Source organism: Calypte anna, chromosome 8 (genome assembly GCF_003957555.1).
Source record: "Calypte anna isolate BGI_N300 chromosome 8, bCalAnn1_v1.p, whole genome shotgun sequence".
NCBI classification, from domain to species: Eukaryota; Metazoa; Chordata; class Aves; order Apodiformes; family Trochilidae; genus Calypte; species Calypte anna.
In genome coordinates this window covers 27722451-27749443 of record NC_044254.1, presented here as the reverse complement: position 1 = coordinate 27749443, position 26993 = coordinate 27722451, and the positions used below count along the sequence as shown (strand labels likewise).

General features: G+C 40.7%; 1 protein-coding gene across 13 annotated transcripts in view; it reads right to left on the bottom strand.

The window, feature by feature from the left end:
- Positions 1-26993, bottom strand: part of FGGY (FGGY carbohydrate kinase domain containing) — a 298819-nt gene that overhangs the window by 1393 nt on the left and 270433 nt on the right. For all 13 annotated transcript variants that reach the window (XM_030455591.1, XM_030455592.1, XM_030455587.1 and 10 more), the window contains one exon: positions 25911-26005. In XM_030455591.1, coding sequence (XP_030311451.1) covers positions 25911-26005 — 95 coding nt within the window. The remainder of the gene's footprint in view (positions 1-25910; positions 26006-26993) is intronic.

Genomic DNA, 26993 nt, shown 5'->3' with positions numbered 1-26993 from the left:
CCAGAACAAAGCCAGGGAGTCTCTGGGACAGAGTCCCATGTGGAAGGGAGAGAGATGAATAATTTGGTTCCTTTCCTCATTTCTGGAAGATTCTGATTTTCTGTGGAATCTCACTGGAATGAGACACAAATCACCAATGTTAGTAGAGGATCAAGCTCCCAGGCCAGGCAAGACAGCAGGCACAGGCTACTTTCTGTGGAAGCTATTTCAAAAGGACCATTAAAGCAATAGCTTTCAGGTGGAATACTGTTAAACATAGAAGATCATAAAAGAATTAGTCTCTGACTACATCTCTATCAGTGTTCACAGTTTCTAAGCAAGACCTTAAATCTGTTTTAACATTAGTGCCTAAAGCACAGCACTAGGAGAGTATCAGAATGAGCCCTGGAGAACAATCAGCCTCTGCTGCTGCTGGAAGCCATCTACTCAACTATGGCTAGAATTTTAAAAGGGTTGGATGATTTTATAGGCTGTAATATCTGCTGTAGTAAAATCTTTGCTTCTCACTAACCCAGCATTTTACAGCTGAGGCTCTCCTAGAACTTTACAATGTACAAGAGCAATGAGAGCACAGTTCAACCAGACCAGGACAGGCAGGGAGGCTCTGAGGATAAGATGACTGACAGACCTTACACTTTCTGGTTTCCCATTTCCCCTGTGTTAAAGAATGATGATCATGACCTAAAAGTAAGTGGCTGGGATGGCAGTGGGCTGCCCATGAAGCCAGCAGATACTCTTTTCTCCCATGCACAGCAGTGTTTGCTGGGCTGAGCACAATGTACCTGGGATGCCCCTATGTGCCACCAGCCCTGCCTGTCTGGCTGAACCTGCAGGATTACCTTGGCATCTTCTGGGTGTGTTTGCTCCATCCTTCAGCACCAACACATCCTTTTATACTGCCAGTCCAAATGTGCCACTAGAATGTGGAACTTTCTATATATGTCAGCTTCAGGGAGTTAATACTGGATGAAACTGGGGCTCTACCAAAGAATCAAACACTGCCTGTTATAGTGCAATCAGAATTTACTGTCAGGGCCTCTGATAAAAGAGCAGGGAGCATTTCTGTGCACTCATATGCCCGTGCTCTTCCATACGTGCAGAAGTCGACTGTACTTTTATTCCCCAAGAAACACCCTTGAAATAACACTTCCAGAGAGATAGTGTGTTCCTTTCTCTGGGACATGTGAGCCTGCTGGCACAGAGACCCTGCTCACCAGCCAGATTAATATACTGGCATAGAAAGGTTGATATCTTTCCCAGTAAGAGAAATGGGCATTTATTCCCTGTTCTTTAACAGGTGATACTGGCTCGAGTACTGTTCCTATTGTTTACAAGTTTTGTCTTTTACAACTCCCTTACATGGCCAGTTGGATTTAGAGGCCATGAATGAGTGAACACAGAAAAAACACCCTTGAAGTTCCCTCTGTTACAATCAATACTGGTTTTCCAGAGAGTTTGATGTCTTACAGAAAATGTTAGACAAAGGCAAAGCCCCTTGAAGCACTTTCACTCATGGAGTCACCTTGCTTTTTACTCCGGGCTTAACACCTCTTTTTAAATTGCACTGGAGATACCATGTGAAAATAAACCCAAGGTATCTAAGGGGTCTAAATCTCTCACACAACTCCCCTTTTATCCACAGATGCAAAAAGAACTGAAAGGGAGAGCTGAACTTTGCTATCCACTGGCTCCATGTCCAGGCAGAGCCTGTTCTGGACAGCTTTAAGGGACACAGACAGCACCATTCCCAGGGCATGTTCTGCTGCTGCCCTAGGTACTCTGCACACTCATGTTCTGCTTTACTCTGGGGCCCCTTACAACTTCCAGTGCTGAAAAATGCATTATTGCTTCTTTGGGAAAGAGGCCAGCCTTTGGAGATAAACATCTCTAGAGAGGTTTTATTTTTACACTGTTACTCATATAATTTCAGGTCTCCTCAGGTTCAAGAAAGACGAGACAGCAGCACCAACCCCCTCAGGTGTGGCAGGTGTGAGGGCAGCCTGGGCTGGCACAGCATGGCTGTCCTACCAGCTCTTGGGCTCCTCATGTGTCCCTTCAGTCCCCACATCACCTCTCCCAACACCACACAGAGTACCTGTTACACTCCAGCTATCAGACAACCTGCAAAGGACCAAACCAAAAAAGCTTCCAATAATCTCCATGAGGTCTCCCCAGACCTGAAACCCCTGGCACAAAGGTCCCATCCTCTAACCAGCAGCCTGGGAGGGAGCTGCTGCTCCAAGTTTGTTGTTGCACTCTTGTCTTTTCCAGCCTAAATAATTCTATGATGGGGCCAGCAGCAGGACAGGCTAGAGAGGTCCCTAAAAGAAAACTGATCCCTCAAGCCCTGATGTAAGGGATGTGGGGAACAGGGCCTGGCTGCTGCCTCATCTGCTGGCTCACCCATCTATTCATGCTTAGCTAAGGAGAAAGATGCCAAGTCTGTCCAGTTTATCAGGTAAACTACTTTTGTAGTTTTAAATCTACTGGAAATCCATAGGCCTTTGAGAATCCACAGCCAGTACCACAGTAATGTGATGTGGAATAATACGTTTAAAAAAAAATACACAGCCAGCAATTTGCAACAACTCACTCATTCTAGGTTGCCCAAAATATCCTAAATGAACTCCCTCTCTTAATTTGCATTTTGGTTGCATGTTTTTTTGTTTTCTAAAATCAGTTTGGACATTGTTAGTTTGAACAAAAACTTTACTCCCAGAGGAGAGTTTTTTCAACAATTTTCTGGGGACAAAGAGGAACAGAACATTGAAAATATGAATTTATAATGAAATCAGAAACAAAGGAACATTAGAATTGCATTACTGAATCAGATCAACCTTGTGCACTGTTCTGTCTCCAACAAAGCCTTAAATATAGCAAAGTGATAATACTGCTGTTCAGAAATAGCTGGTTTGAGGGTTGACATCCAAATCCATAATTTCAGTCACCAAGAATTTCACAATCTTAATTTGAATGACGCTCTATCTTCTTTGTTTGCCAGTCTAGACAGTACAATGAATACAGTGATTTAAACACAATGAATTCTCTCTTAAAACAAAATATTTTGTAAAATTGCTTTTTAATAATTTCTTTTCTCTCTCCCCATAAAGGCTATGCTATAAATAAACCCTGAAAGTTCGCATTTGATCATAATTTCTAAAGGCTGGGCAAGAAGCAAGTGAAGGGTTTACACAGAAAAAAAAGAGAGGCACTGTGGAGCAGAAATAAAGGGATGCATTCATGGTTTCTAACCTTTTGTTAGAGTGTCAAAGCTGGGACAGATACAAGCCAGTAAACACTCTGCTTACCATGGAGAGAGTTAGTCAAACAGGGTTACCCTGCCCAGGACAGAAGAAACACAGGCCCAGGGAACCAAATTCTCCATGATTTCAGAACAATTCAGAATTGTTCAGAACAATTCAGAACATCATTTCAGGTGTCATTCTGCTGCTGGAAGGCTGACCAAGCCAGGAAGGTCAGCTGTCAGCCACATTCATTCCATATTGGTGGCTGAATTCTGCTCTTCAGCATGATCTGGGGCAAGGGATAAGCTGAAGACACCAGAGTAGCTTCAACAGCCAGCAGGTATGGGAAGAGGATTCAGGGAAACTCTATTTGAAACTTGTGAATAGTCCCAAAGTCTGATATTCACTTTGTCTGATGTTCATCAGACAAAGTCTGATGTTGACTCGAGATCTCTGGCTGAATGTTACTGAAATTTAAGGGGACCTTAAACACATAAATCATCTGAGAAATCAGATTTAGGGATGTCAAAACAAAACAAAAACCTCACAAAACAACAAACAAACCAAAACAACAAAATCCCAGGGAAATTAATGAGCTGGGAGCATCAATTTCCTTAAGAATGTGGGCTTTTGCTTTAATCAGGTACTTTAAAAAATTGTATCCAAAGATAAATGCATGAGGCATTCCAGGAGCAATGCAGTTCCCAGCTGTGTTCTCTCCACTTACTCATTTTGATAATCCCAAGAAGTGGTTGGATTTCTACCTTGTGTAGTTATTAACTTCACAGTGAAACAACCACACCTCTAAAGTTTAACTGTATGATCTCTGTGCCTGAAAGCACCTGAAACAGGCAGCAAAGCTCAACCAACTGTGTGGGGACTCCATGCTCCAGGTACAGCAACACTGCTCCAGATACTTGGAGGAAGGGTCCTTAGACAATATAAAAACCAAGTGGAGTACTCAAACTTGCAAATAAACAAGTTATCTGTGTGAACACTGATGCTTTATGGCTTGTCCAGTGACAGCCTTGGTTCTGTTGAACCAAGAATGATTGGCCTACAATTGATGGGAAGGATGAAAAATATCTCTGCTGTAAATTAGGTTTGGGTCATAAATTATAACTAAGTCAGGAATCTCAGAACAAGCTACAAGGAGGTACATGGTTCACTCTTTTTCCAAGTTGAAGTTGTTAACTCACCTCATCTTAGTACTTATGCAAAAGGAGAAAATTATATTAATTTTTATACAAGCCAAGTGATCAAATGCTGCCACTCATGCAGTAAAATGCTGTGAGAAATCTGTACCAGCAAATGTGCCTCTTCAGATATTCCTGAGAATGACAGAGCATATGCATGGAAGTCTTAATTTCTGAACCATGTTTCTTTAGAAATATGAATTTCACCTTCATTACTCCCAAAACATTACCCAGATTCCTGCTCAGGTCAGTCTCAACTCCCTGGTGTTTTTGTACAGTTCCACTGCCACAGATCCAGCATCAGAGGAAACCAAGTTGCCCCATTATTTGCAGAATTCAGCAGGTGTAAGCTCAGACTAACACACTGACTTTCTTTACTCTTCTAAGTCCTAACAAACACAGTAAACAATGTTATATGAATAATTTTTACCTCAATAGTGAAGAACTTCACTCTCCTCTCTATCCCACACATATAAGCTGAGACTAACAGCTGCTAACTAGCATCATTTTAAGAAGTCCAGTCAAAGATGTTTGGATTTGATCAGAATAAATAGATTTTGTGAAAAGCTAATCTTCAAGAAATACCTTTAAACTTTGCTAAAAAGTTGTAAGCAAGGCTGCTGTTTTCTTACAGGCTTTTATTTAGAGACTGCTTACTCGATAGCATGCAGATGCAAAATTCATCTTATCTATGTTTACAGGAGTTACATTAATGTATTTATGTAACACAGCCCTAGCAGAACATTACTTTTTAGTGGTTTATGACTACATGCTGAAAGCATGTGATAGACCATATACAGTATTTTTCTAGTGGTTTTTTTTCCCCCCTTAAATTTGTTTGAGTTATGGAGGCAGATTTTGGCAGCATGCACAAAGCTCAAAATCTGTAACTCAATTCTCTGTGGTATTCTGTATGGAGCAAGCCAAGTTTTAAAACACATTATGGATAAATATTAGAGCTGAGCAAAAATTTCACACCTAAGACTGAAGTGTGAAAATTTGGCTTTCATTCACTTGGTGAAAAGGTGGAAAATTTCACACAAGCTTGTAGTTTCCTTTTGCTCTGTTCAACATAAATTTCCATGTTCATATCAACCTTCAGAATTGGTGTCTGTCTGTGTCTGTGAGACTACAGAGAAGGAGGGAGAAGAGGAAGGAAAGATGGAGGTCCAGCCAGCAGGACACCAGCTCAGGACTTGAGTTCAAGTCAGTATTCCAGGAAAAGTCACTGGCTCTTTGAAACTCACTACCACAGAGTCACAGAATCATCTCAGTTGGAAAAGACCCTTCAGGATCATTGAGCCCAACCATTTACCTTAACTAAACCATATCCTTAAGTACTGTGTCTATATGACTGAAATACCTCCAGGGATGGTGACTCCTCCACTGCCCTGGGCAGCCTGTTCCAATGTTTGATAACCCTTCTGGTGGAGAACTCCTTCCTGACATTCAATCTAAACCTCCCCTGTTGCAACTTCAGCCCATTTCCTCTTGTCCTACAAGTTACTACTTATAACTTGACTGAACAGACTGATCCCAACCTCTTTACAACCTCCTTTAAGGTACAATAATAGCATTGGCCCATCTTAGAGGACAATTTTATGCATTTGTTTATTAAAGATTGCTGCAGTGGTGGGGGGGAATCAGACAAGGAGTTTAGAAGCAGGCCAGCATTATTCCATGCCTAAGCCACACAGCTTCAGTTGACAGAGGCCAACTGGATGGATCCTCAGTACTGAGACAAAGCAGTTTTCTGTTTTAAGTACTGGATCAGGATCCAGCAAGTTTGCAACAAATTTGCTGAGTTGAGACATGTAATTTACTCTTTTCATTTTCAGTTGCCTCTCTCTGAAACAGGCTGTGCCCATTGTTTTCCCCCAGGTTTGGTTTGGCTTTTACACAGAGTTCGTAAACTCAAGGTTTGTCCCTAAAGCATGGATCACTCCACCTGTCCTGTACCACAGGAGCACGGGTTTCACTCCTCAGCCTTATCAGAGACAAAAAAAATGGAAAAGAGGTCACCTAGTGAGAAAAGAGATCACAGTGAGACAAGTGCAGATAAGGCACAGAACCACTTTTACCTCCACAGCTCCAAATTTACTCCAGAGCACCTACTTTTACTCTGCTTTAGTGACTGAGTGTCAGACAGGCTGTGGCCACTGTAGCTCAGTGTCACACAGAACTTGTGCTCCAGCCAGGCTGCCCAGCCAAGAGACAAAGCCATAAGAGGAGCAGCAGTGGCAGTGCAGCTGCTGTGAAGGGTGGCTTGTCGTGCTAGCCAGGATATTAATTACTTATTCCGCAGACCAAATTTAGAATGGGCTGAGGGTCAGCTATGATTGTCACATCATCTATCAGCTGGAAACTATGTTTGGGTCTAAGCTCCAGCCACACTGCTACTAAATATAGGTTGTTTTGTTGTCGATTTGACTCTGCCCTCCCCCGACTTGCCTTTGACTATCAAATAATTACGCAGTTTGCTTTGCGAGGGCTCCACTGCTGGCACCTCTTCCTGCCCAAAGCTGCTTGGATGCAAACTTGACAGCTTAGCAGGGGTTTCAGCTTACCTGGGCAATGGAAAGAGCCCAAATGTTTAGCTCCTGTTTCAGTTTCACAGATTGCTGGCACCGGGTGCCATGAATCAACAGTCTGTGGGCAACATCTAAGCAGCCTGGCCCAGTGCTGGGGCAGGGTTCAGCTGCACCTACCCTGCCACAAAGGGTCACAAAGATTTTGTCTGCTTTACAGAGCCAGCAGAAGATCCAAGGTGGCTTTCATATGGCCTGCACAGAGATGGGTAAGATGCCATCACAGGGCACAGGGAGCTGCCCAGCCTGCCCACCAGGATGGTTTCCACAACCTGGGCCATGCTCTGCATCCTCACCAGTTCTCCAGCATAGGTGGTGATGCCATGGCTGGCAGCAGGGAGGCTCCCTGCCTACCCCGCCAGCTGGCACAGGCAGTACAGCTCCCTCACTCCCTTCTGGGGAGGATTACATTTGTTAACCACACAAAGTGTTGCTGCTACAACAGAATAAGAAGGTTTATCCATATAAACCACAAGAAAATATATTGATTTAACTCACTTTTTTAGGCTTAGAAACACTATACCAACAGACAGCTGTGTTTAACAGAAAACAAGTTCACCTGGGAATCAAGAGAGCAGATTCCTACACCAGATCCTAATGCTGGGGCCATGCTAAAACTAAAACAGCCCTCTTCCTGCTCATCACTGATGTGGATGGAGTAAACTAAACCTGGGAATGCTGCTCCTCTGGAAGAAGAAGTTATTTTGCTTCTCTGGTTCCCTTCTCGCCCTCTCTTTGTAGTAACTGTCCTAATTCTTTTTACCTTCAATTTTAGGTGGTAAAACCTTTGGGGCAGCAGGCAGGCAGAACAGGTGTGTGCTTCCACACTTGCACAACAAAAGAAATGAGCTGGCCAGCAGAAAGGAAAAGGAAAGGAAAGAAGAAGGAGTCATTTGGACAGGAGAGAGTCAAGCAGAGAAGTTGAAGAAAGCATCTGCACAGGATATCCTGACACTGGGCAGTGTACTTGACACGATTTTTAGTTGAACTGCACCATTTCCTTTAAGGTGCAAAATTCAGACTTATTCAGCTGATTTCTTTTCAGGTTCATGCTGAACATACAGCTTTTTGCATTTAGTCACCGAGTTCAAACTTTTATTTGCCATCTGGCAATGGACTGGGGGTTACAGGAGGGAGGGGATAGGAAAGGGGGCTTTTTTTTCCTTTTGCATCTGTATTTGCTTTATGAGCTATGGCTAAGGCATCATTTACACATGGGGAACTGGATCGGGTTCTCTCAATTCTTTCCATATGTTCACTTATGCTGTCAAAACATTTTTTCGATCTAATTAATCCGCACACGTCTCCCCGTCCATTTCCCCACTTGGTGGCTCTTAGCATTTTGGGGGTATCTAACTGGGGTTTTGTCCTAAAAACAACTTCTGCCTACACTTGCTTTAAGGTTACTCCCTCAAGAAAACAAAACTATTGGCAAAATTTCACTCTTCTCCATCTAATTATTCTTTCCCTATTTCCAGCACTGTCTGAGGAAATTTTCCTTTTCCCCTCATCTTTCAAATATATTCTCCAAATATATGTGCTCCAGTGTCTACCTGAGGTTAATGAGGGAAATCCCTGCTGTGAGTTTTGATTTGGGATTATTTTTTATCTAGTTAATCTGATGTGTGGTTTACTATAAAGAAAACTATACCTCAGAAATTTGCTTACATTTTACTCAATCTGGACTGCATTTGGGAAATTACCTTGGACGGGGGCTCATAAAACACAAGAGACCTTAAGAAAAAGTCTTTCACTACTGTAAACCAGGAGAAGGTTGAAAAGCTAAAATAGAGAGTAAAACTGCATTGAAGTATGAAGAGAGCCTTTCTAGTAACCTTATAGACATCTTATCTCCAACAAAAAATTAAAGTATCACTTAAGACAAAACGAGTATTTTACAGATATCCAACATGTGGTGGGCAGAGAGTAAAACATAGAAGACATAAGAAATCTTTTGCCATTTTAGAACTGGACTGCATAGCTATTTCTCCTCAGGAAGCACCAAACAGAGAAGACAGATGTGTATGGCTCTTTGGGTTTTTTGTGTTATTTGTGTATAGGGATTTGGTTTCCTTGCTATGATTAGCAGAGACAAAGAGTTAGTAGCCTATTCTAGCACACCATTCCATAAGGTATTTTTCTTTCCCAAAATAGAGGCTACAAGTGGCCAAACTGAGTGAGAGCTGAAGCAAGGCACACTGATCCACTGGTGATATTGTTGTTTCATTAAAAACTGGGTACCCTGGCTTCCCTAGTCTGAAAATCAGAAGCAGCCAGGGATGAGAAGCTACTGCTCTCATTAGCTCTTCTGCCATTTAAACTGTTCTTTAAGAAGAGTGCTTAAAGCACTTTAAATGCTAGATGCATTTGTTACAAAATTTTAGGAAGCTCTTGAATCCTTCAAAACCTGGGAAGCCTGGTCAGACAGGTGGAACAGTCAGTCTGTTGGCAAATGTGTTCCAACAGCAGCAAGGGACAATCTCAACCTGAACTGTGGGATTCCTGTGGATACAGAATTCAGAGAGATTTATATGAGGAAACTGTAACAGTCACATCAGAATAGGTGTTCTGCTCTCCTGGCTCCTAAAAAGTTTGGCTTGTATCTCCTGGAGAGCACTGGGACATTGTAAATGCAGTTCTCTTTGGCATTAAAACTTCTGTGTAAGTAGGAACCTCTTCATAACTGCAACCTTTCTGTACATTGCAGTTACATTTACTGCACAGAAAAACCTGTAGGTACTGATTTTATTGGGAAGAAACTATTTTCTTGTTGGTAAATGTTGAAAGTTATGCTCATCACTACTCCAGCTATCTGTCAGGCCTGACATTTTTCTATACAAAATCAAAACCAAGGGCTATTAATCCCCACCTGCCCCAGAGCAATAAAAGAGCCTTTGATTACAGTACAATTACATAGTCTCTTTTAATGAGCAAAACTAAACCTGCCACCCAATACTGCCAGCACTTTTTAAAGGTATCTGAGGCACCTTCTTCCTTAGGAGACCTTCTAAGAAAGCATTTGCATTGATTTGGCAAATAGAAAAAAGAGTATAATTTATAAGTGACTGGACCCAAACCAATAGGTGGTTCTGTCTGACTACCCAGCAGTTGGAATTAAAAGTGCAGTTAGAATGTGAGGCAGTCATCAAGTGGAGCAGCAGAGTTCAGCTGGCCCATGGCCTGAGATCTAATACAGCACTGTCCTGCCTCAGGGGTTTAGCTTTAAAGCGGAGATCTTGCAGACAAGAGCACCCTAGACCTTTCCATCCCCAAATTTTGGCCAGGTGGGCTGGGGAGCTTGTTCAGCAACTTGTCTTATTCTCTCTGGGAAAGGTGAACAGCAGCAAATGCCTCCAGAGGGACATTCTCTCCTCACCCCACCCAGCCAGTCACCATACTTACTTTTACTTTGCTGTCTCATCTCATTTCCCATTTTTAAAGAAGCTCCCAGTGACTCACACCCTGTGGCTCCTATTTCCAAGCAAGCCTTGTCCCTCCACTCACTTTAATGAGAATTTCTTAACCTATTGCTCCTAAGGTGCTTATGGGAGAAAGCTCTTTCCAGCACAACTTCTGTGGCTGTAAGGAGGGCTGTCAGATACATCAGCTCCTGCATTTTAATCTAATAAGTCATGCAAGCTTTCTGCACCTCAGTTTCTCAGACGTGCCATGGGAGTCAGTAACACCACTAGTTTACTATCAAAAATTTTGGAGGGAAATCTAGCCAGCGTGCACATGCTGTTCCTCTCTTGTGCATAAAGCAGGAATGGCAGAGCACAGCTCTGCAGGCTTGTTCTGTACTCCCTACAGTGACTCTACAGCCCTTGCTGGGTCTACTCATGGAGAAAGATAAGTGTGTGTGCTGGCAGCACTACAGGCCCATTCTTTGCAGAAAATCCTTTCTGAAAGAAAAAAAAACCACCAACACACACACACACCAAAAAAAGAAAGAAAAAAAAAGGCAAAAAAATGAACAACTATATCATTATCTAATGCACTGAGATCTCAGCAGAGATCATTTCAAAGATCCATATTGTTTAGAGCAGCTGATGAGTCTAACAAGTGCTGAAGCTGTGCTCTCACTCAGAGTGCTAACATATTTACAGTTTGCAATCCTGTCCTTAGCACTTATCTGTCATTTCAAGATGAATGCTCCTTTTGTACAGGCTGATTACTTGCACGAATACTGCACTAGCTCCAGATCTCAGATTTGTTTTGCTTTTCATTAGCAGCAATTTTCTACTTTGGTAATTGCCTAATATAGGAAATCTTTACAAAAGGTAGGTTTTGTTCAGAGGTGCATCTTTGGCTGTGACAATCACAGAATGAGAGCAGGGAGATTCAATTTTACCTCATGAAAGTCTTACTTTTACTGTACAAATGCTCTAAAGACCCACATGGCTCTACTCTGGCTTGGGGTTTTTTTGGTCATAGATTAATGTGTGCTGATCTTTATAAAATCAGACTAGATCAGTAACAGGCTGCTTGATAAGACACAGCTATCTCAGGCTCAGCAGCCTTTTCTGTCTATGTAATATGTGAAGAATTTGGTAGGATCCCATCCTACTCCTTTTGCTTCTAATGAACGGTAGGACCATGTGCGACTGAAAAGCTGTCAGTCATTTCATTTTGACAGGAATAAAGGGAATGCAGGCCATTCTACAACTCAGTAACTTAATTAAAAAAAAATATAACCCAGACATGCAAGAAAAAGGATACAGTTAAAACAAGGAGGTCTTATCCTGCTGAATGTTTTACATTACATTCACTGGGTTTCTGACCTGTCACAAAGCAGTCTCAGATGCAAATCAAAAAATGCTCAGCAATGCACGATGTATCTGTTGTTTCTGCTAAGCCTGATCCCAATGCAATCAGAAGAGGGTGACATCTGATTTTCAGAAGGCTCCAGCAAATGTCTTAAACTGCAATTTAGAAGGCTCTGTACTTGAGCAAACAGAACACCCAGCCTCTCAGCTACCTGTTGGATACAGCATTAGATATCTAAAGCCATAAGCCTGTGAATGATATCACTGATTTCAAATTAGCCCTCATTGCTCCTAAGAAATTTCCAATATAGAATGTGAGTGAATTTGTGCTTTAAGAGATGTGGTCTCCCATTTTGCCCAAATATTTTCCTAAAAACAAGAATTCTGCATATGAAGTGCAGTTATACCAGGCATTGGATATGCATAACAACCTTTAAAAGCCATGAATGGTCTAAATATTAAAGAATTATATACACTTCTGAGTTGCAGTCATGCCATATCCATTAGGCCATCTTTCATATGATATAAAGAGCAATGGAAATTCTCACACATAATAAACTGGTTGCAGTTCTAAAGAAATATTTTGCTTTCCTGTTCAGAATTCAAAAGATGTTCCAGTTATGTGCAACTGAGCTGTCATTCTACCTGCCTTTCCATTCTTAGTTATTTTTATCCACCAGACCAACACCATCAGCATCACCATTCTTTGCACTCTTCCTTCTATGACCTTTCATATAACTGTAAGACCAGCCTATGAGGCACTTAAACATCACTAGAATGACTTCACAAAGGAGGTGGATGAAGAACAAAGTTAAAAAACTTGCCCAAAGTCATAGAGTCAGTGGCAAAGCTGGGAATAAACCCCATGTACTCTGATGCTCCTGTTAGGTAACACATTGTTTTCTCATTACAAATTCTGTTTTTATTTATCAAGGTAACCTCAGAAGAACTTGATGCCACATGGCTTAAGTTAGATTTGAACTTATACAGCTGAAGAGTTTAACCCAATATATGCACTATTACCCATAACCAGGCTGCTCATAAGAACTACATGAGAAAAGACAGTTGTATTTTTTTCTCCCTGCCACTAAGAAATACTGGACTACATTTTATGTGGAATTTGTTTGATCTGTAAAGCCAGGCAATTCAATTATTATCTCAAGGACATTAAACAAGACTGCTGATCTGAGGTGCCTAACATTTCTGGACACTGGTATCTGTTTGTACTCGAGGAGTTACAATATGAACAGGGATGCTGATAAAAGAAGGAAAGCCCTTCTCCCTTAACCCTTACTGCTGCAGAAATATCCAGCATGCATGGCTGAAATGTGTGCAAAAACATCTCCAACCTTAAATCCCATTGCTGGCTTGCAGATACAAGGTACCATCTACCCATAGAGTATTTTCGTGCTTCCTGAAGTCAAGATCATAAGAACAGTAATTAGGAGAAGTTGAGAAAGTTACAAAACATGGCAAAAAATGTGGATGGGAGGAAAATTAGGTTGGGAAGTTGAAAGGCAGCTAAACGAACGGCTGGTGTGAAACAGAGCCTGTGTAATTAGCCACTAGGGGGAACAAGAGTCATGCTGCTTAATTAAGGTGCAGACACTTCTAGCAGCGGGCTGGAGGGTTCTCTCCTTGCCCAGGGAAACTGGCTGGGGGTGTCCCAGCATTTTCCCTGAAAGCTTTGAAGTAGGACAAAGCTTTTTCTGTGTTTCCCTTTCACCTTTCAGGTTTGTATCAGCTTGAAGTTTTCATCTGCCTTTCATATTTTTCTAGCTGCAATTAACTATTTTTGCATTTGAAGGACCTGGTGAAAAAACTTAAACTAAAACCTGGGAGCAAAAGGGAGGGGATGGAGAAAAATGAGAAGACCACAAGAGAAAAAAAAAAAGGAAAAGGAAAAAAAAAAGAAAGCACATGCAGCTCATACATAAACTGTGTGAAAGATGTGGAGCACTGCTTTGCTGATGTCCTGAGACTGAGGTAGTGGTTGAGAGGGATGTTCAGGGACCTGCATCCCCTCTTGTCCCTGCTGATCTGCATGACCTGCACAACTGAGCCACGTAAGAAAAATTAATGAGGCAAAAAGTCAAAGCCCCTCTTGGGTCACTTTGCTGTTGTTGAGGGCACAGAGCTACTCAACAACATGGCTGGGACTGAATCACAGGCAAACAACCTTTTCTATTACCATAAAAAATGACAAATAAGTAACAGTTGCAGTCTGTAAACACAAGACAAATTAAATGGAGGTCTAAGTGCTACACTGTAACTGGAAGCAGGAACCCACTTCTATGAGAGCCCTCTCAGCCTAAAGAGTATCAGATGTTACTCAGGCCTTAGAAGGCCTGAGACATAAACTATGTGTGTAAGAGAAAAAGAAGTCAAATGACTCATGACAGAGTTTGCTTTAATATAAATTACTTCTTCTGGCTCTTAGCTTTTAGGGACTTGCCATTTTCAGATCTTGAACAGCTAGCCTAGGCAGCTGGCTTCCTCAGCTGGTGTCCTTCATTTTGTATACAGAGCACTGGCACTGACAAACTCCTATTCCTCTGGCTAAGGGAGAACAGTTTATTTTAGCACTGTGATCAATGCCATCATAAATCTTTCCCTTTCTAGTCCAAGAACACTGGAAAAGCCCAACCAGTGCCACATGGATGTGCTGTAGCCATAAACCAGAGGATACACCACAACGCTCTGTTGAAGTCCTACAAGCCTTGGGAGAAGACCTGAGGGAGCAGCACCCAATGAGCCAGAAGCCATCCCTGAGGACACAGGTAAGGGACTGTGATATGGAAAGAGCAGGGGAAGAGAGAGACAGAACACAAGAAGAGGAATAAGTTGAAATAGATAAAAGAGGAAGAATCAAAAAGAAGAATCAGAAAAGGAAAAAAAAGTGGGAAAAAATAAACAAAAGAGAGGCAAGAACAAGGAGGTGGTAAGAATACAAGGTGAAAGAATAAACAATATCCGAGTGGGAAATAAGGAGGATATCAGAAATTTAATGCCAGAAAAGAAAAGCTCCATTCTCTACCACACTTCTTTCTTATGTTTAATTATTTTCTTTCCATGCCAGTCCTCTGTTTTTTTCTCTGGGATGAGTGGAACTTGCATGTCCAGAAAGCCCCAAGTCTGTCATTTAGTGTCTTATGGCAAATGTGCTGGTTATCCTGTGTCTCCACGGGAGCACAGTTCTACACAGCAAATGAAAAGCAAAGCTTGCTTAGACTCCCTTTCATGCAATGCAAGAATCATCCCTTAGATGGGACTATTGCAGAATTAAACAACCTTACAGCCACAACCAGTATCTCATGAATAATGTGCTTGTATATACAAAGCTTTTATACCAGCCAGTCAAAGAAAGTGAGGAAAGCTCATCACAGAACAACCTCATTTATCAGAGGGGCTTCAAACAGCTTAGCATCTTTAGGGCCATTACTCATCTCTTGCACCTAAGCTAAGTGCCAGCTTCCAACCTAGAGGCTAACACATTTTCAAGTTATCTGCTGTAAGAGAGTCTTCCCCTGCTTCAGTCTAATGATACAGGATAACTACCTAAAGCTAACAGAAAATAGTGATTTCATGACAACAGATAGGAGGACCCAAGTCTGGGAAAATCAGGCAAAAACGAAGCCTTACCAGATGTTTTTAAAGCAAAAGGAGTCTGACAAAAGGCTGCTAGACTCAGTGATATTTTGCTGAATATATCCAAGGTGTTAAATTCAGTTCTAAACTACAGGGATGGGCAATGAAGGGATCTTCCAAATGTGACATATTATCTTCCTCCACCCCACAACTCTGGAGGGAGAGGTTGGGCTGGGTGATGGTACAGCCCTCCACACATACTCTTGTTGTGGAGAGAAACTTCAGAGGAGAAAATATTGACTAGAAATTTGTTTCTTTTCCAGTGTTTTCTCTTGGAGGGTCCCCTGTGCTTCCAGAGCTCCAAAAGAAGTGTCATGGTGAGACCTAACCCCTCCCCACTCTGCTTAGCAGGGACTGTCTGCCACACCACTTCACTCCCTTCACAAAACAATGTGCTCCCTTCAGAGCTTCCACACCCACATTCCTCCCTAAAATTTCTACCTGGTAAAGGATTATCTAGAAGCTGTGCAAAAAACCAGCAGCTTATAGCAGACTCTCATACAAACAGGCCCTTCCAAGGATCAAATTGTATTCAGATACTGAAGTTTTGTAAGGCTAAGGGGAAAGCAAGCCCTAGGAGTACTACAAATTGAGTACATCCCCTATAAATTATTCTCAGATGAAAACCACACTTGTAAAGGATGGCAGTCAAACTCACTTTTGGGGCTTATACACACTTGTAAGCAAGATGTGGGCACATTGGTTCTCCTTACACATGTTCCAGTATTTTTCAACCTACATCTGGAGAAATAGCTTCCAGCAAAGATCTTCAACTTATGCTTTTCCACTTCTACTTTGTCTTTAGTCTTTCTGCCTTTATTTCCCTCAAGAGTGATAATTATAGTACTGCTAATCATCACTTGCCCAATACAAACAAAACAGAGTCAGGAAGCTATTTCATATGGATTCTCTCTACACACAACTCTCCAATTTCTAACATCAAGCTGTGCCTCAGAAATGTTTAAGCACAATGGCAGCAAAAAGGTGCTTCAAAACAAGAAGGAAGCAAAGGTTGGGAATTGTTGTTTTAAGTCTATATGTAAGAAACCAAGGAGCAAGGGCCTACGACTTAGGTGAACAAAAAAAAGGGAACAAGAACTCAATTCCAATTCTGAGGATAAGGAAAGCCAGTATGCTCATAGAGCAACATCCTCTATTGCTAATAAAACTAATAAAGGTTCCTAGATCTTTTCTCTACTACTGCAGATCCATTAATATAAGAAAGGGAACAAAGAAAAATGTCTTTACTGTTAACCACAATAAAATGAAATGCATTGGAAATGCCTAGATAGTAAACAGGGTCTTGTAAAACTATACAGTTAGGGCAAACTTACAGAAAAAGAAAACCCTCTAGACATCTTTAAGAGGAAAGAACAACATAGTACATGTAAGTTAGAAGAGTTCTTCAAATATAGGGTGCAAAAGTATGTCCTGGTGGTACAAAATACTGGCAGCAAATCCCACAGCTAAGTGATCATAATGTCCTCCAAAAAATTTATTGTGAAAAACCCTCAAGCATTTCAGCCAGCCAGCACTGTGACTCTCCATGCCTCTGCTTTGCCGCAGAGCAGTCTGATCCCCTGTGCTGACATAGCAAGAGTGCAAATCCCAGATGGAAAATTAATCTCACAGCGTAGCCAGATTGAGTTTCCAATTCTCCAGTGCATAACTTGAAGGTTGTTCTGCTCAGCTATTGAGGTGAAGGCAGAGAAACTTTTAACTTGTTTGACATTCTGAACATCATTTAAGCAAGACACGCTCTGAAAAGGACCTTTTTGGCTACAGACAGTTACAAAGGATCCATGGTATCCTCCTTTGTACTCATCCTTCCCATAAAATATTGCTATCACACTTTTCCCTTCATAACTGGCCTGGACAGAAGGGCAGTCCAAGGTCCAAATGACTTCAGCTGTGTCTCTGAGTATGTGGGTAAAACCTGTCCTTAAAATAGAAAAGAGATGGATTGCAACACATTTTAAACAAAGTATCTATCTATTAGAAAGACACATTTATGGTTTCCTCATATTTATGGTTCTCCTCAATAAAAGACAGAGCCAGGAAGCTAGAAAAACTGTAAGGTTGTGATATTATTAAACTTCTGCAAGCTGATCTTGTTTATTTGAAAAAATATAAACTAATGGTACATCTTCTTAGAGAAACTCCACCGTGGTAATTTCATGGTTTGTTACCAAAACACACAGCAGCAGAACCTAAACTATTCTAGGCAGCATATTTTCTCCTGCTTGCCAGGTCTTGGGCTTCCTGACAGATGAGAAGAATACCATTGGTTTAGTAAGAGTCTCAACTTCTGCAGATTAACAAAACACTACATCTTATTCTTGGCCAACATCAGCTGATGTGAGTTTATTAAAAGCTAAAAGGCATGACAATGTATGTGTTGAGTCTACAGGCAGAAGAGATTTTATTTGCACACATTTGGTTGTTTCTGATAATCAGGTATGTGCAGGCAAGGTCCAGAACTCAGGAGGAAGGAGCTATGCCAAGGCACAAAGCCAGCTCTGCACCTTCAGCACAGTGACAGGGGATTACAAAGATTTCTTTGGTCATTCAAGCATCAGAGAGGCCTTTGTTACCTTTCCAGCCCATCCCATAAATGTGACAAATAAGTAATAAAATCTTTATCACCACTCTCAGACAGCACTAATAAACAGGTACATCAAACAACCCAACACAGTGTCCCATCTCCTTCCACAGATGCCCAAGAAAAAGGCTATGTTTAATTTAATTTTTTTACTATCCTAGTTCATTAAACTGCCTAACTTTAGAAAAATAATATGGCCACATCTTTTAAGTACTGAACTTCTGGGATTGTTGCCTTCAGCATTAGCTCTTCTATGCCAAATACTCAGCTAATGTAAAGAGGTAGTTTGACTATAGCCAATATATTACACTGACCTTCTGCAGCTGCCTTTCCCTGTCGTGAAAGAGTTACTGAGAAACTCCAAATCTGAATATTTCTGTACTGGATAACATCTAAACCAGAGCATGCTAAGTTTCCACAAAAGGACAGCACTTCACAAAAGACACTGCCTTTGTATCCTATTACCTACAGCATTCACAACTTGTTTCTGAATGGGTAATAATATGAACCAATTGCAAGAGCTGTAATAGCCTTTATCATTTCAAGATGTGTCATCTACCAGTGAACTGTGTGTCAGATTCCTGTTTGGGCTCTGATCCAGTGAAGTACTTCAGCATATGGGCAGTCCTGCTTATCTTCAGCTGAGCTTCTTGCCTACTTTAAAGTCAGATGATGGACTGGAGTGCTGACTGGATCAGGGCGCTGGAGTAAACCAGTGTCATTCCCCTGGAATCCTGGAGCAACACTGCCTTACATTAACTGAGAATTCTGCATTAGGATTATGGACTAAGAACATCCATCATTTCAGGAGCTATATGACCTGCTACAACAAACTGACATTTTCTTAGGCAAGTTTTTACCTGTAATGATTTCAAGTGATAGAAACGGACTACAAATCATCTGCTGTGACAATGAACCAAACACTGCTGTACAGCATGTACCAGTCTGATAATACATCAAATGTATGACAGCATATAGCATTAGACATTGCACTCCACCAAGAATATTTAACAGCAACAGAGTTTTTTTCTCTCAGCTCCAATATAAAAGGCAGCCAGCAGGATGATATCAAATGATAGCAGCTCTCTGATTCTCATAAAAGGACCTTGGGGACTCCAAGGAGATTTGTGTATCTGCACTTCAACAGCACAGCAATGTGGAAATGTTAAAGTTAGTAAAGCAAACAGTCCTCAAATGAGAAGGGCAACAGATGTCAACCAGTATCACATGTCAGTAAACAGCAACAAGACAGAGGGTACTTTTCTTAGCACTTTTGTGAAAGCATCGTGCTATCAGCTCTGGTCATATCTCAGCTGTTTGACTCTCTAAGTGGTGGTGCTCATAAGTGTGATTAAACTCCCACTGAAAATGGATTTCCAGACGTATGGAAACAGTGTCCACTAAAGTCAGATGAAAGAAAGTAGAAATGCTGCTGTATATTTATTGCAACTTGAGAAAGGGGGGGGGGGAATCACACTTGCAAACTGATTGAAAGCTTGTTCTGTGCTTGGCAGAGACAGACCAGCATTTATATTTCTCAGCTTTAATACAGAAGGATCGTCCTTAGGGCAAAAGAGTAGTTGTGATTCATCTGCTTTTTACCCTTACTGCAGAGACTTCTGACAGTAAGGCCAAAATATGCTAACTAAAAAGGCACTCTTTGTACCATAAACATTAGGCCACAAGGAACTGGACAGTGGCCATCAAATCACTGCCTTCTAATTTTTCTCTCTCATCTATATTTCTCTAAAGATTTCTGGTAAGAAGGCAGCTGACTCTATACAAAAGCCAGAGGCATTGCCAGTTTCTTGGTGGTTTCATGCATGCCATATTGAATCTAACTTTATTATGCAAGAAAAAACCCAACCTTTCAATTAGGCAAAGATGTATTTCAGTGTCAAAACCCCAAGGATGGAGGTAAAGGAACAGAGCTGTTCTACTGGCGAGTCACAGCTCTGAGACCAGGCCTGGAGAGCTGCAAATATGCTCCAAAGGCATCAGACTGCTGCTTATGTGGAAAATAGGCTGGTGCTCAGCAAGCAGTAAAGGCCAAATCATTAACTGTCCATGACATCCTTTGATAACTCCAAGGTTATCAATAAGGTGAGAGAACAACAAATGAATGGCCTGTGAAGATTCAGCTCTTTCCATCCCTGTCTCTAACAGTAGCTATATAAGCTCAGAACTGAAATTTAAAGTCTTTTTAAAATTTTTTTAATGGAGTACATGTCCTGTCCATTGAGCCTGATGGTATATGCACCCAGGAAGAAACTTTTAAAACATCACTTAGCTGAAGGAGTCATCCTCAGCCAATAATGCACTCAGAAAAGCAAAAGCTGTCAGCCAGCCTTGCTCAAGGATGGTCTCCTCCAACCCCTGAACTCAAACTTGTACTTGCACAAATTTGGAACTTCTGAAGAAACAAAAGACAAGATCACAGCACCTTCACACTCCTTGTGTACAGCATGATGCCTAAGAACAAACATCTCCTTCCAAAATCTTGGACCAGGAGGAAAAAAACCCATCCCAACATGGCCTTCACTAAAAGGTGCATTAATTGGGCAAGGCAAGCCAATGAAGAGATTAATTTGCTGCTCTCCTTCAGTATTATGTTTACACAAGTTGATTATAGCACTTAATTACTAATTCACCCTGTTCAAAAACCAGAGTGCTTTGAATTTTTAATGAGATGAAGGAAGGCAACATTCTCCAAGTCAACAGGGAGAAGTCAATTTATTTCCTCTTTTGATTTTCCAAGTTATTACCATTTCTAAGGAAAGAACTACCCCCATCCTGATCTTTCACTTGGTTCTTGCTTTTGAAAATATGGAAATCAGCAAGACACTTGTATTAATTTCAATCCATGACCTGACAGGTAATGCTTTGGAAAAGGAATAGAGGATCAGACCATCAACTGAAGTGTGTCCATTGAAATAAGTGGAACAAAATTACACCAGAGACTGTCTGGTCCAGAAATGGAAATAGCCCAAGCCTCCCCAGTTCTGTCAGCAGAAATGCTGAACAGGTCCCAGTACTACTTATGGGTGTTCTTATGAAATGTCCACACACAATCACTGGTTGGTGCATTGCTGAGGGAGTGGATGAGCTATTGAACTAATGAACTTCTTTATGACCACAATATTCTATGATATTTTCACTGTTAGGAGCCCAATACACTAAATATCACATGTTCTTCCTGCCTGATCTTCATAAAACCTGTGTTACCTGTGGGGTTTGTGATTTGATTTTATCCTCCATGCTAAACAACCTAACAGCTTCCTTAGACAACTGAAAGATCTGCATGTTAAGCACAATCAAATAATGCACAAACAAAAATCTTTTGAGTTCCTTTAGTAGAGAGTTTTAAATGAAGAATTTGCCCTGCACCATCATAACTCCAAAGCTCTGTCTGCAGTCTATCTCCCTGCTAGCTGGGGACACTCTGCCTGGTATCTTGCAGACAAGACAGATGACTTTGATCCACGGTGCTCCTAGGGCTGCTTCCAGGCATAGAAATTGGACCTAAGAGCTACTTCAGTTCCTCAGCTGCTACTGCTGCTAAATAATTCAGCTAATTCACATTAGGTAATTACCTAACCCTTCTTTCTATAGAATCTGGCTAATTTTTATATACCTCCAATCAACTTTATAGAACTAGATGATGTTTATGCTCCCTTCCAGCCAAAACCAACCCATGAATCTCTTTTTGAAGGATGTATCACAACTTGCAAACCAACCAAAACTAAAGAAGACTTCATCTCCCTCCAAAGTCAATTTTATACCTGACAAACCTTGTAGCCATGTAGATACTAATTTCCAGCTAAACTTTTACACCAAAAATTATGACAGAAAGCTGATAACAGAAATAAATCAGTAAAAGGTATCAGAGTAACTCATATGAAGCTTCTTCTCTTCTGTATAAGCCAGCGGCAATGGCCCACGTTAAGATAGCAAATCTAAAATAAATCTGGTAATCTGGTTTCATACAGGTAATTTTATTAATTGCTTTAATATGCAATTAAGGAATAGTCACTGGGCTATAGGATTTTACAAGGTAATAATCCTGTTCCCTGGTGTACAGCTTTGTCCCAAAGAGTAAGTTATCAAAAAAAATTTAAAAAAAAAAAGCAAAAAAAAAGCAAAAGCAAAAAAGTTGGATGACTGCCAAATCAAACAGCACCTTCTTCCCATTTTCAATTACATCCAAGTGAGGCAGAGTAACGAGGATATACTGGAAACTTTGACATTTATTTATTGAACATTTTTACTGAGAAGGAATTGCTGGCTTGCTGAACCGGAAACTATATTTTTACAAGAGAAACAATAGCACAGAAACCCAAAATCCTGCTGCTCAGCATGAGAGGAATGACTAGAAGCAATAAATTGACCCATCTAAGCCAGCAGGGTTAAGGTTATTTCATTCAATGCAGCACATATTTCCAAAATCCAAACCCCCAAAATACCGTGTGCATTTCAGAAATCCTTATTTCACACAATTTCACCCAGCACTGCCCTCTGTGACCCAGCCAGGCTGTGCTACAGCTCACAGGCACAACAGTCAAAACACTGAAAATAAACAGGTATAGCACAGGTAGGGGCAGGTGAAAAGATACCACTAAATTGCAAGAAGACATCCAGAAGATTTTCTCCTCTTTTCAGATATTCTAGAGACTGAATAAACAAAAGCTGAAATGGGGAAGAACTCACTCCACTGCCTGTTGTTTTTTAGTTTTGGATAGACCACTTGTTTTAATTCAGTTTTACCACAGAAGACAAAAATGCAGGGAGAGTAAACGAAGAGGAAAATAAGGAAGTCAACATTCTTTGAAGCAATAACATATGGTGACCAGGCATGAGAGAGGGAGGTTGTAAATCTTTTCTTGATAGAATTACCTAAAGATGAAATTCAAGGGGCTTGGGCTTTCAAAACCACACTAGACTACAGCAAATTAACCTGTTTGGTTACAAATTTGGCAATTACCTTCATTTCCAATGTTCCTTGTAAAGGCTCAGCATATTGAGAATTTTGGTACTAACACAGATGTGGTCAATAGAAAGCATTCACTCCACAAATCCCTCAAAATAGGAATAAAAATACATGAAAATTAAGAACAAAATGCTCTATCCCACAAATCAGTCACTGCTGTAGAATAAAAAGGGAAAAGAGAAAGAAGGTTCATTGGTGCTTGTTTCTTTGTGAGAATAAACTTATTTAGGGATACTAAAGGATAGAAGAAAAGCTCTTCAGTGTTCAAGACACTATGAGCAAGTGCCCAAGAAAGTGAAGGGTCAGAGTCCTCTTGTCTCGTATACACTTGCAACTGGGTTCACCATCCAGTGGTGTGTAGGTAAGCAGGTTGTCTGTCCTTGGAAAAACTGTTCTCAAGATGTCTCTGAAGCAGATAATTCCCCATTTCCAAATCCCAGCTATTGAATGCCACAGGAACAGGCATCAGGACAGTGCAGGAGTATGAGAGTAACAGCAGCCACCACAGCCTCATGCTTACCCCTAAGGAAATCCCATCCAACTCTAATGCATTTTTTAACCATTATGCTTAAACTCTAACTAGGATATGAGGTTACCATAGAGCTGGGTCCTTCCTAGATGACTGCCAAACCCAGGACAACAACCATTGCTGTCCACATGGACAGAATGCATGAGCAGGTCAGCTCCCACCTGTAACACACTTTACATCCCCAAAGCATCAGGCTGAGCAGACACAGGAACAGCTCAGCCAAAGGAACACTCACTGTGCACACACTACACAAGACACAGGCACATACAAGATGCCCTGACAGAAGCCTGGCAGCACTATTGCTAAATCTTATCACCAGTGGGTTTGATGTGTCTGTTCAGCAGCCAGTCCTTTTGTCAGCAGAGCACATTAAAGCTGGTCTAGGATTACCAGAAGTGATTTTAGGGATCCTGGCTTTAGAAGCTGTTTCCAAGCTGTCCTAAAGATGCTTGAGTTTTAGGAAATGGAGAGCAGCCAACCCACAAAAACCAAAGATCTTGCAAGTGTTTTGATTTTTTACATTAAGTGGAAATATCCAAAAGTCATTCTGAGAAATGTGACCAGTCCCTGGGATAAATGCAGTAAAAATTCCCCTTCGAAAAAACGTGGGCATAAAGAAAGAGGTTATTGGTAAAAAAAAACCAATTTTCTCTTTTACTGTTAGACTGAGCAAGCAAATAGCTTTGGAAAGCACAATAATTAAGCACAAACCATCTTCTAGAGGACAGCCAATAACCTCTATTATTAAAGGGGGAGCACAAGGAATCATGAAGTCCAGTTCCCAGCAGTCACAGGTAAGCCCTAGGAGAAGTTTCATCGAGTAACACCCACAGAACCTGCACTATGCTTACTACAAATCCAAAGCCCATTCCCATAACCAAGGAGGCAGGTGCCTCCTGACATCATCAGAGTAAAAAAGCAAACACTGTTTAAATAAAAAATGCAGTGACTGGCTGGTGCAAAGGCTCTAGTTTCACTGAAAAAGATTCCTGAAAGAGTGTGTGATGCAGACTGACATATATGTCTCTATAAAATATACATATCTCTTCTGGCATTACTGGATATGTTTCTGAACTGTTTATATATTATATATTAAAAAAAGTAAATACACCAGAATTACATACAAATTCATCACAGAAAATTTCACAGCATTAGATTTTCTTAGTCATTATGAAGACAGTTAATAAACCTGGTTTGACATGTTCAGTTATCACATAGGAGTGAAAAACATCTTAAATTTGGAATGAAATATTTATGTATTTCAAGGCAGAAGACTAAAAGAAGAGCAAGAATTAAATATGAAGTTCTGTCACCAAAGGTTGTGTAGAAATTATATTTAAGAAGTTCTTACAAGGACCAGGATTATTAAGGAGATCCATATGTGCTGTACTATATGCTGCTACAATGGGATTCATTTTAATGGAAAAATTCTTATGCAAGGAAAGTGCTCTTCCTGCTGACCTACACTGCATGCACAAGAGTCACATTGGGAAACTTCACATTTGGAAAAATGCCAAGCTCAGCCCAGTTCCTCAGCTTATGTTGAGCTGTTTTCAGGTAAGTTTTGGTGCAAATTTTCATCTGCAAATACCTGTGTCTGATGTTATAAAGAAAAGTGTTTCCAGAGACCATCCTGATAAACAGTTGTTTCCAACTGCATGCAGTGCACTGTTTAGTGTCCTTGTGTGGCACGAGGAGATGATATGTCTTACTCTAGTGGAATTGCCACGTGCAAAAAGATAGGATTTGGGGATTTCAGACCCTTCTTTGGGTTTCTCTATACTATTGTTGTTTCTATGAATGCAGCTAAGTCATGCTTTGGCTGAGCCACTCAACATAAAAGCCTTACTGCTACTTTTACAGCTGTTAATGGATTGAAGTAACATGAATAAACATCAAGTTCCATCCTCATTATTAACTCTGCATTCACTGTGGGCAGGACAAGGGGCATAGGTGTGTCATTTTTGTACTGCATAAATAGCACAGTGTTGTTGCTTATGTTTAAGATTCCTCAATAAGAAGGAAGGAAAGTAGGACAAATACAACTCAGCTGAAATTGTGGCCTCTTGCAGGATCAGTCTGTAAAATCCCATGGCCTAACTTCATAGATAGCAGCTTCTACCTGTGTGTCCCTACAGTTAAAAGGCAAATGAATCTTCAACACACCTAAATAACTTTGTGGAGTTAAAGAGAGGGTGGAGAGAATGCAATATTTGCTCCTGTCCAGCTGTGCAGGAGGTGTAAATTTTTCTACTTGAATTAAAGTCTGTGCATGGTATCAAATGTCAAAGAGTAAAATGCACTAAAACTGAAAACAAAATAAATAAAATAAAATTAGGCATTGCATACCTGTATGGATGCAAAATCCCCAGAAGCACAGGCTCCAAGAATAGCAGCACCCACCAAGACAGACTCTACTTCTTTGGACAGGACAACAGGCTTGCCTAGACACAAAAAAACCCCATGCCTCTGTTAGGAAGAATATAGCAGTATTGCACTAGAGGCACAATAAATAATTAAAGAAAAAAAAAAAAAAAGAATTGATTCAAAAAGAACTTGAAAGCCATGTATCACAACCCATTCAGAACTACAGTCTACTGTAGATTAATGTACAGCTCTCTGCTCTGTTCTTCCAGGTTCTGTGAAAAATACAGAATTTAAATAAAACATTTACAAGAAAACATTAATGCAGAACATAAAGCATACAAAGAACAAACCTCCAGATCTCTGACACTGCCTTTTATCTCAAAGAACTTGGTACAAACCTGTTACCCACACCCTCCAGCTCCACATGCCTATTAAAAGTTGACCTTGAGAGGAAAACAGGGTGGTATCCCTTTTGTTTCTTTTGCAACTAACAAAAAGATTGTTTGTTTTTAAATATAGTCAAAACAAAGCCAGTCTGATTTTGCTGGAAGACATTAAAATATGACTAGTAAACTTTCACAAGCTATGTATGAAATAATAAGAAAAACCTTCTCTTCCAAATGGTGCAAGATACTCAAAACCAAGACTAAAACAGTGGAAAATAAACAAACAAACACAATATACATCCTGAAGTTGAAATAGAAATTATTGCTTCACCACCCGTGGGTACTGCCATGAAAATGTACATCCCTTGGTCACCACAAGGCTTTCTAGGACCTCTATTATTAGTGTAAAAACAGCAGGAAAAAGACTAATAAATAAAACTTGGTCTGCTTTCTTAATTCTCCTTAAAAACTAAAAATATATATATATAGTTTTCTAGCTGCACATTAGATGCTTATCCTCAGTCAGCCAAAAAATTTAGTATTCATATAAGTATTTGGCACATGTCTAAACTTCCATTACTGAGATAATTTCATTGACTGACTGATGATGCAAGCACAGAGGTGGGAGGAGGGCTTCTTTCTGTGAATAGCCTCAGTGATGTTATGTCCCAAAAAAATG